The sequence below is a fragment of the Dermochelys coriacea genome, chromosome 12 (assembly GCF_009764565.3).
Source record: "Dermochelys coriacea isolate rDerCor1 chromosome 12, rDerCor1.pri.v4, whole genome shotgun sequence".
Classification (NCBI taxonomy): Eukaryota; Metazoa; Chordata; order Testudines; family Dermochelyidae; genus Dermochelys; species Dermochelys coriacea.
Genome location: NC_050079.1, coordinates 8,395,734 through 8,406,309, shown reverse-complemented (window position 1 = coordinate 8,406,309; position 10,576 = coordinate 8,395,734). Strand labels below are relative to the sequence as shown.

Sequence of the window (10,576 nt, the reverse complement as noted above, 5' to 3'; positions counted from 1 at the left end):
ACGAACCAGCAGGGGGAGCGACCAGCCCCATGCGCTGCAGCTTTGCCCCCCCCCAGCCTTGCACCCCCACCCCCATTGTCAGCCACTGGACACCCCCCCACACTCACTGCTGGTAGGCGGGCAGCAGGTGAGCAGGGATCTGGCAAGAAGCAGGACCTGCCAGTACTGATGGGGGGCAGGATATAGAAAATACTGGACAATTTGCCTGTTTTTAGGAAAATGTCGGGACCCCTTGCAGGAGGGCTTAAATATGGGGCTGTCCCTTTAAAAACGGGACATCTGGTCACCCTAACCATACAGGCTGCCTCTGGAGGAAAGCCAGGGCCTGACAGGTAATTAGCCTGTTTTACTTGTTCGGGCCATGTCGGGGGTGAACACCCCATCACACCCTCTGAGAAGTTAGAAGGGTTCTTACTGAGTGATTATAGAGTGCTCAGGCTAGATCCTCAAAGGTAATTAGGTGCCTTGAAATCAATGGGATTTAGGCACCTAAATACCTTTGAGACACTGGGCCTCAATCCCTTTCTCACAGGGATTCAGCCTGCTGCTTTCACCTCATTCCTAGCCCCAGCCGGTCCAGGAAGCAAGACTCGTGACTGAAGTCAAACGGGTCTCGGGACATGCCACCAGTGAGTCATTTGGCTGGCCTTTGCTCTTGCTTTTTATATATACAAACCTATGTAGCTGCTCAGTACAACAACATTGTCGGACATTTCTTCCGTTTACTGGATATCTCCTGACAGGATGCTCATTTTACACTAGTCAAAGAACGGTGCCTTGGGTGCGCTGACCCATGAGGTGCACCATGAGATGTATCAGCGCTTACTTATCAAATAGACTGAAACAAATCAAATACAAGTAACAGAGTCGGGATTAATCCACCCAAGAGAATAGTTCCACTGGTCCTGAAGAAACCCAGGGATGGAGATAATCAGCGGCACCCGTTTAACAATCCTCTTGTGCATCTCTTGCTAACCCATCCCCCCAGCCATCCCTCAGCTGGAAGGAGAAGTGACTGCAGCTTCTTTCTAAATAGCCTTCCTCTTCTCTTCTTTCACCCCTCCTCCCCCAGTTCTGCACTTCTCCAGGAGATGGGCTGGGTGCTCAAAGGAGATGATGAGCAGCGTGGAGCAAGGCCAGTAGCGTGGGGGAGCAGATGAGAAAAGAGAAACCAAAGGAAGAGTTTTATGAAAGACAGACCCCTCCTGAGTTGAGTTTGGCCTTGAAGGACTGATCTGTCTGGCATAGAGGCTTTTCCACAGGTGCCAAATTTTTGTCCAAATTGGATCAAGGCCATTTTACAGAGCACTATAATCCACATCATCTTGTGTACGACTGCTTATTACAGCTTCCAACACACCTGAGAACTGATCATCCCCTCATATGGGCTTCCCTGGGGTTTGGATGCAGGTAGCCAGCAGGCTAATTGGGTCCCAGCTGTGTTCCCATTCCCAAGAAAATGGCAACATCATCCCTGTTTAGGGTACAGTACAGCAGACTATGTGCAGTCCCTCTGAGGCTTAAGCCAACCCCCCTCTCTCCTTCAGATGTGACCTAACATGGGGAAGTTCACTCCTCCAAGAAATAGCATTAAAATAAAGGAACAGAGCCAGAGAAAGAGAGCTTGAAAAGGAAAATGACTCTCCAGATCATAGCAGCTCTTCAAAAGATGCCTGGCTCTGTGCATTTCAGCAAGGGGCCAGGCCTCAACGCTCTCACCATCATAAGCTGCTTAGTGTAATAACATGTATTTTTCAGCTGTAACAACTGACTGTCCGCCCTCTCCAGACCATCAAGCCAACATCTGACAAAGATTTCAAGTTCTGCCCTGTCTAATAGGCTGTAGGAGCTGATAGGCCCCTTAGAGAACACAGGCCCTTCTGGACATTTCTTTTTATACAGTACAAACTGTTGCAGCAGCATGTGGAGTGGGACCTCAAAACGTGCCCAAGACAGCGCTGGCCTCCACTCACACCCTGGCTGGGGTAAGGTGACAAGGTTCTCAAAATGAACCCCCAAAAGCCTGTCACTGAAGACCGGCAGGGAAGGGGTGAGACCTGTCACATGGGTGGGACCAGGCTGCTGGCAGAGGGTGGAGCTCTCACCCTAGTCAAGGGGCTATTTCCCTTACCCTTGCCCAGAAAGGAGCCTGGTGCTTCTTCCCCAGTGTGGAGTCCACATGTCCTCTCCCCTCACTCCTGGGCTAGGTCTACCACAGGCAGGACCTCGCTCTTGTCAGCCTGGGTGATGCCATCACCTCCCAGCCTGACTGTAGTGCAGCTGGTGTGACCCAGCAGCCCCTGGTGAGGGTGGTGCCCATGCCTGCAATCAAAATGGAACACCACTCTGCAGCCATCTTGTCGGTAATTTTAATTAGTCAGTACTTAGCAGTGCGCGTGTTGGTTTTGCATCTGGTTCTACCTGTCAAGTCTATTCCCCTCAATCTATTTGATTAACGTTACAAGCCTGATTCCGGTCTCTGTTACGGCTGTGTAAATCAGGAGTAATTCCATTGTACCAAGGGAGAAGAAACTGGCCCTGTTGGTCAGTGTTGTAGGGTGGTTATTAGAAGCGCCTGATGCCCTGTGAAACACGACTGATGTGATTCATAGGCAACCTCCATTTCTCACAGGTTATTATAGTATCCATTGTAATAGCACTGACCATAATAATCCACTTACTGGGCGTTGCTGGATATTTCTGTAGGAGTCCTACAGCTGAGTGCTACTCTCAGTGCACAGGTGTAACCCTGGAGGAAGTCTATGAACATTAAGGAATTTACTCTGGCTGTATAGTGATGTAACTGTGAGTATAATGAGGGCCTAGGCCCAGATTCACAAAAGTATTAAGGAACTAGCACTGCTTTCAATGGAAGCTTGGAGCCTTTGTGCATCTGGGCCTAGTGTCCAAACCTTAGTTTGGTGCCTTGTGGTTCTTGGCTTTCCCTGTTGCATTATGTCTCTAATCACTACAGCAACAGAAGGAGCATGGGGGATGCCGCTTCCAGGTTTGCTGTAGGGATTTGGGTTGCAGGTGAAATGCAGAAAATCAAGCTCACATATAAGCCTCTAAATATGTTTTCATTTCAGCTTGTAGCAATAGTTACATGGACGCACCTGTGATCATTTTTCCCCATTGTAATACTTGTGGAAAGGATCAACATGTTCCAAGCTGATCTCCATGGGCCCAATTACTTTTCCCAGTGCATTAACTGGGGCAAAATAGTGAGATTCCTCAGCGTAGCTTGGACTGTAGTAACCTGGGGGTGGGTGGAGCTTTGGCTGAATCAAGCACAATTGGTGCTTAGGGTAGATCTACACTTAAAAAGCTTCACTGTAGCGCTTTTAGTGAAGAGTAGCTAACCCATCTTCCCAAGAGGTGGTAGCTATGTTGACAGGGAAGCCCTCCTATTGACATAGCGCTGTCTACTCCAGGGGTTACGTCAGTGTACCTGCATCACTCAAAGGTATGGATTTTTCACCCCCCCAAACGATGTAGTTATCCTGATGTAAGTTTGTAGTGCAGACCTGGCCTTCGTTTTCAATGTTTGCACTGATGCGCACTGATTAGCAGTTCCCTGCTGTTCCCGTGAAGTCACTGTACCTGATCCCACTGTCACTACCGCCAGTGTCAATTAGGAGTAACTCTATTAAAGTTAGTGTGGTACAAAGCAGGTCTGAGCACTAACTTTCTGATGCTTTTCCTCTCACACCATCTCTTTGTTTGTTCTCCCCCTATTGATAATGTGGCTCCCAGGTAGAGATACAAATATCAGAGCTTCCAAGATATTTTCAGTGCATTAATCTTTGAAGTAACCAGCAAAATTAGAACAAACATCAGGTTTGGCCCTTTTGGGTGTCTTTGCAATGGATAAAGTAGGTCTTCATGCTTGTCTAGTTTGTTTGCTTTTTAATTTTTCTGCTTATTTTTCACCTCAGAAATATCAGGACTATCAAGTCTCATCTCCCCTGGGGTTTCTGGAAGTCTCCTGGTGGTATGGAGACCTGGAGGGGGAGCTTTCTATAACTTTAATTAAAGAGATGCAGAAAGCTGAATCTTTAAGAGGGAGATTCATTCCTCCCAGCTGTTCATTCAGATGTTTGCATTAAATAAGAGTTTAAAAACAATGAGCAAGATCTTCAGCTTGTGTAAACAAGTCAGTGGAGTTAGCCAATTTACACTAGCTGAGGGTCTGATCCAAAGAGTTTTGAAATCCCTTTTCTTCTCTGTTGCTCATGTTTCATTTGCAATGTTATTATCTCATTAGCGCTCCAGCTATCTACAGAGTCTTCTAGGAAAAAGAGAGCGGAGGTGAGGGGGAGTGGTAGAGGAGACCTGGTTTTCTAATGTGAACTCCAAGCAATACAAAATGTCTTCTTCGTGCATCATCTTTTCTCTTTATGCGATAATACACCAACCCCTCTCCCAGCTCTTTTCTTCCAGATCTCCCTAGAGCAGTGGTTCTCAGCCCCCCGCTTGCGGCCCAATCAGCACCCAGCTGCAGCCCCTGTGACATCCTCAGGGCCATACCTGTAGTATATATGTTGTGTGGATGCACATAACACAGAGAGAGCTGCATGTGCAGCCCACAATGGTAAATAGGTTGAGAACCACTGCCCTAGAGCGTGCTCATGCCAGCAAAACCTCTGACGGGATTCTCTCTCTTTTTCCTGTTTGTTTGCCTGCAGGCCCTAACACTTATGAGGATGCAGCGGCATATATCCAAGCACAATTTGAAAGCAAAAACCGCTCCCCCAACAAGGAGATTTACTGTCACATGACTTGTGCGACGGACACGAACAACATCCAGGTGGTCTTCGACGCTGTCACCGACATCATCATTGCCAACAACCTCCGAGGCTGTGGCTTGTACTGACACCTTCTCGTCCTGTATAGCAAAGCAACTTCTTTGGTAATGATCACGGCGTGAGGAAAAAATTTTAAAAAAAGAAAAAAGCGCAAAACAAAAACAAAAACCAAATCAAACAACAAAAAACAAAATTATACTACTAATAATGCAAGCTGGTAAATAAAAAGGCATAATGACAAATTTTATTTTATATATATATATATATATATATATATATATATATATATATACACACACACATACACATACATACACACACACACACACACACACAAACCACCACAACAATCTTTTTAGTTTGTCTCAAAGAGCTGTGGACAGAACTGATTTCTCTGACAGGCTTCAGCCCTCCCTGGTATTGTCACTAGTCATAGAAAACAAATCAATTAAATAAGCCAAGAAAAATTATGCTGACATTTGCTAAATGGTCTGCCCGCATTTTGAACCTAAGGTATCCTATGAGTTTTAAAAGGGATTGTTTTCTTAAAACAAAGAGCGATGTTATTTTTTTAACTCTTCTTTGTGGGGAGCGGCTTCGGGGTAGAGGGGAAGGGGAATTTTTTTTTCTTCTTTCTTCCTCCCCGTTCCAGTTTCTTGGATTTTTTTTTTTTTTTAACGTACTGCTGTTAGGAAGCTGTAAGTCAGCTGGGTGCCGCACTGCAGTATGCACCATGTGGGCTGGGCTTTCAATGCCTCTCGGTTCTGTTCAGCTCTTGTGGGTTTCAAAAACAAACAAAGAAAAAGACAAAAAAGAAAAAGAAAAAAGAAAAAAAACAAACCCAAGCCACGATATTTTAGAACTTTTTTTTAACCGGGACGCAGCAGGAAAGCATCCTTTATGTAACAAGCTCTTCACTTGTGGAATGTAACTTCCTCCCAAGTTAAAGCACAAGTTGGGGAGCTTCAGGCTTTTTACCAGCGTGGGTTCTGCGAGAAAGAGGAGGGCCCCTAGTGGCAATCACACCACCCACACACGCGCGCGCGCGCGCGCGCCACAAAAATACTGGGGGGGAGGGATGTATTTGCCCATCATATTCGAACGGCGGGTCAGTGCCAACCTCACTTTCAGATGGGCTTTGGGCAGGGGAGGGGAGATGCAATTTATTTTTGAACAGGGTTAATTAAGGATATTAACCATTGTGATACTGTTTTACTTGGCTGTGAGGGATTTCCCCCTATGATTTAATTGATTTCTTGATTAATTTTTAATGTATTCAAGCCTGGGCTCCCTTCTCTCTCTCTCTCCAGACCACTTCACGGACTCTCCTGTTGGCGTTCTCCTTACCGGTAGCATGACCTTTTGGCCTTTTGCATAAGACACAGCCTTCCTTATTGAATCAATGTATAATGTTCTGAACATGGAATGATGGCTGTGTATTTCCGTAGACTGCTGTAGATCTGGTTTTAGCTGAGTCTTTACATTTAGAAGCTAAAAGATTAAAAAAGAAGAAAAAAAGAAAAATGAAAAAAAAACGTTTTTTTCATGTGCTTTGTAGCTAAAAAAAAAAGAAAAAAGGAAAAAAAAAAGAAAATATTCCTTTCCCATTTCCCCTTCCCCCTTTATTTAAAAAAAAAAGAAAAATCTTTTGCAACTTCTCTTCTCCATTCCTCATTTTAACAGGAATGAATTTGCATTTGTTTTCATTTAATTTCCCTTTTTGTGTTTATTTGTGCCCTGCCTCTTTAAAAAGAAAAAAAAGGGGGGTCTTTATTAGCCTGGAGTGATAAGACTACAATGCAAGACCATGACTGTGGGTCAGGTATCCAGCAGGGAATGTCTTTCTGCTTTATATTTATTTATTCTTTTCCCCTAGTTTAATAATGACTCTTTGTTCTGAATTGTCTCTTTCATGCTCCAGATTTGTATCAAAAAAGCACAGCTGGCACTGGCCTGTAGCGGCCAAATTATCCAGAGATTTTCCCTCTCTTGACTTTTCTTCTCTGAAGAATACTGTGTATTACATACCCGAAAGGCTTCCTTTTCTTTCTTTTATTGTTTTGGGGATTGGTTTGGGAGACCTTAGAGGGATTATTTTTGTTTGGGTTTTTTTGTTTTGTTCGGATTTATTTTTGTAACTCTTTCCAGTGTATGCTTTTTTGTGCTGCTTTTTTCCTCCTCTGATCCTTCCTTTTAGTGAATGGTGTTTTCTCTGTCTCTCTCTCTCTCCTGTGGGGATGTTTGTGCTGCAAAAACAGACAAAAAAAATACAAAAAAAATACAAAAAACCCAAAAACAAAAAAAAGAAAATGTTTAAAAAGTTTCTCTCTCTCTCTCTCTCTCTCTCTCTCACACACACACACACACACCACAAAAAAACTAAAAAAAAAAAACCCCCAAAATCAAATGTAGTGTTTACATTAAAGCCACCGTTTTCATGACCAATCCTTCATCATTTCTACTTTGATTAGTAATCAGACATCTTCACAGTTTCACTTTTCAGAGTTACCTTTGCTGAAGAAACCAGACACACCTGTTTAAAATAAAATGAATAAATAAAGAGGAAACTAAATATACATATATATATAAAGCGCCAGGTCTTTCTAAGCCTTTCTATTACCAATCAGTGAGGTTTCTGTGATATATTAGACACTGCCAATCTCTTTCTCTGACTAATGGAAAATTCATGTGTAGCTCAATAAAAGAGAATGTTTGTCTGTAATCCTGGTCTTTCACCTTCTGGTTTTCAGACTACAGTTTTTTTATTACTATTTTTCTTTAATTAAGGGGGGGGAGAAAAGGAAAAAAAAAAAAGAACACAGTGGTGCCAATTCATATATTTCTTGGGAATGTAGGGGAAGGGGACAAATTCTGGTCCCTACCCACGTTCCCACTTCCAGCAGGGACCCAGTTCCGCTCTGAAGTCAGTCATCCCATTTCCCCCCCACATGCACAGGAACCCTGGGTCTTGCTCATCCAGGGAGTCTCCCTGCTCTCTTACCCGCATGGGGCTGCACTCCACCATCCAGGAACAGACTCTCCATGTGGCAGGTCGCGAGACCACTCACTGAAACTTGGCTCAGTCGCCCGTCCATCAGTATGGCAGGGCAGCTGCATCAAATTTCAGTAGCCATCCTTTGGATCTCCCTGGCAGCAGCTGTACTGATTTAGTGTGGGACCACTGCTTAAAAGCGGTCAGGCCATGCCACCCACCCACACCCACACCCTCGGCTTTGGGGCCTATGGAACTTTGAGCCAGTGTAAAAACCCAGGGGAGGGGGCACATGCCCCTCAGCCCCTTCCGAATTGGCACCACTGCAAATTATTCCACCTCTTGTGTTGTTTCAAAAAGCTATCGGACACGGGGGCCAGATTTTTTAGAAAAACCTCAGCTCCCACTTAGGTCCTGGGATCAGTGGCTAGACTGTGACGAGAAAGCCTACTGGATGAACGTTGGGTGCTTTTGGAAGTCTGGCCCCCATTGTGGAAGCTAAGCACTAAAACATCTGGGCCCTGCGTGGCTCAGGAGATTGGGAATCACAGGCCTTTTGGCTTTAAGCTAATTGTTCCCAGCCCACAGCCTGATCTTGCAAGTTGTATCGCATATAGATAGGCCTCTGCACCCATGCAGATTGCTGTTGGCCTCAGCGTGGCTCTGTGCAGGCACAAGGATCTGCCCACACAATACAGCTTGCACGATCAATGCCCAGGGCAGAAGCATCTGGATGTTGTTGCCATCTGATGGTTGCTGGTAGCCTATGTGAAATGGATTTGGTAGTCTTGATCGTGTGTGTCCCATGAAATATCACAGTCAACGCTCATTGCAATCTCATTGGCCGTCTTGAGCACACACTGCAGCCAAGGATGGAATACATAGAATCTGAACTGTCTTCTGCTCCCTCAGGGATGGCCTCCAGGTCAGATTTGAGGCACACTAGCAGGATAATGGAGGGAGGAAGCTGTCACTGTCAACACCTTTGCTGTGCTGGCTTGCTGGAGAGAGATCTTGAGTCTCAAAAGGCTGCCAACCACATGCCTTTCAGCAGCATTGAAGGGGGTGGAACATTTTAATGCCCTGTAAAATGGGGGTGTGGATTCATACACCTCCTGTGTAAGATGCTTTGAGATCTAAGGCTTGAAAAGCGCTAGGGAAAAGCTAGGAATTTATTAGTAATAATAATTAAATTAAAAAAAATAATCACAGAAACTGGATCATCCCACTAACATTTGTTTTTCTTCAGAGCTTTTGATTGTGCAAGGTGCCAGGCTGACAGCCCAGGAGTCACCTGTGTGTCCCCTAAGGAAATTAACGCACAGGCGGTACCAGTTTGGAAGATTTTTCCCACCCCAGCCCACCGACATGCGTTGACCTGGAACTGCAGAGATCACCTAACGCAGGAGCGATGGCAATTACAGTCCCGATCTAACAAACGTTCTTCCACATGCGTATCTTGAAGCATCTGGGGATGACTCACATACTTAAAGTTAAACACATGGTTAAGTGTTTGCAGGGCTGGGGCCTAAATATCTATTCTCACTCAATACTTGGCTTCCACTCAGACTGACAATATTGAAGGCTAGCTGTGTCAGTCATTTTAGTCATGATGTAGACATCCATCCACTAGGATCGGTGTTGAGATTCCCAACTTATTTCACATACTGAGAACAAACATCAGAGGGTTATGATCTAATGTTGCAGCCAGTTTGGGACGTATTCAAATGGATGATATGGAGGTGTAAAGCCTAGAGGCTAATTTCTCATCCCTTCAGCCAGCCAGTTCCACACCAAATCCAATTTAAACCCTACATTCCTCTCCACTTAGTCAGACCAATGTCATGTTCCAAAGCAGTCTCTTGCATTTTTTGTCATCTCAAACTGCACTCTGACCAGGCAGAAAAAGAAGCCCTGGGAGGTCCATTGGTCTCGACTTCACGCTGCAGAAGAAAAGATAACCCCAGCAACAATTTGATCCCCGTGTGAGCCATCATCAAATTACTCACACCGGTGATTCAAAAGAAGAATGGCTGAAAGACACTGGAAATTTTTTGCACCCAAAATACTAGAGAAAATGCATTAGGACACAGAAATAGAACCCGTAGTAGCAAAGATGTTTCTCCTGATTCTAGCATTCTAAGGCCTAGACAAGGGAGAAGGGCAAAATCAAGTAAAGCAGGACAAAAGACAATAGACAATCTGAAGATAAAACTTGGTGAAGAGTTCAAAAAAAGTGTTTGACAAATACTGGCTCAGATTGAAAATTAGAAATAACTGACTACATTTGCATCCCTATTCAGTTCACCCTCCACAAATATTCCAGCAAATGAGTTCATCGGCGGAAACATCCACTAGAATAGTGAATTGTAAGCAAACGTTTAGAGACTATTCGCAGAAAGCCAATTTTCAATCCATAAATGCTACTATTTGCATTGGGGACCTGTGATTCCAAGAGTTAGGCTCATTCAATCAGGGAAAAGAAAACAATACCTCATGATCGATATGTCTCACTACAACTAACCAGCACCGCTTGAATCTCAAATATTGAATTATCTTACACCTCTCAGGAAGAGTCTAAAACCCAAGGATTTTATTTAGAAAATCCACACCCCCCCGAGCAACGCAATTATACCAACCTAACCACTAGCGTAGACAGTGCTGTGTCGTCAGGAGGGCTACTACCTCTTGTGCAGGTGGATTAACCATGCCAACGGAAGAAGACAAGCAGGACTGCAATTTGCCAATGAACCAAAGTTGGATTGTACCATATAGC

General features: G+C 44.6%; 1 protein-coding gene across 2 annotated transcripts in view; it reads left to right on the top strand.

Annotated features, from left to right (window-relative positions):
* GNAO1 (G protein subunit alpha o1) overlaps positions 1 to 9,810 on the top strand; it is a 294,593-nt gene extending 284,783 nt beyond the window's left edge. The window contains exons 8-9 of one of the 2 annotated variants that reach the window (XM_038368089.2): positions 4,689 to 4,912; positions 6,119 to 9,810. In XM_038368089.2, the coding sequence (XP_038224017.1) occupies positions 4,689 to 4,876 (188 nt within the window). In that variant the 3' untranslated portion in view covers positions 4,877 to 4,912; positions 6,119 to 9,810. Of the gene's footprint in view, positions 1 to 4,688; positions 5,838 to 6,118 lie in introns of those variants that run through there. The other variant, XM_043495136.1, reaches the window with a different exon arrangement.
* The last annotated feature ends 766 nt before the right edge of the window (positions 9,811 to 10,576 follow it).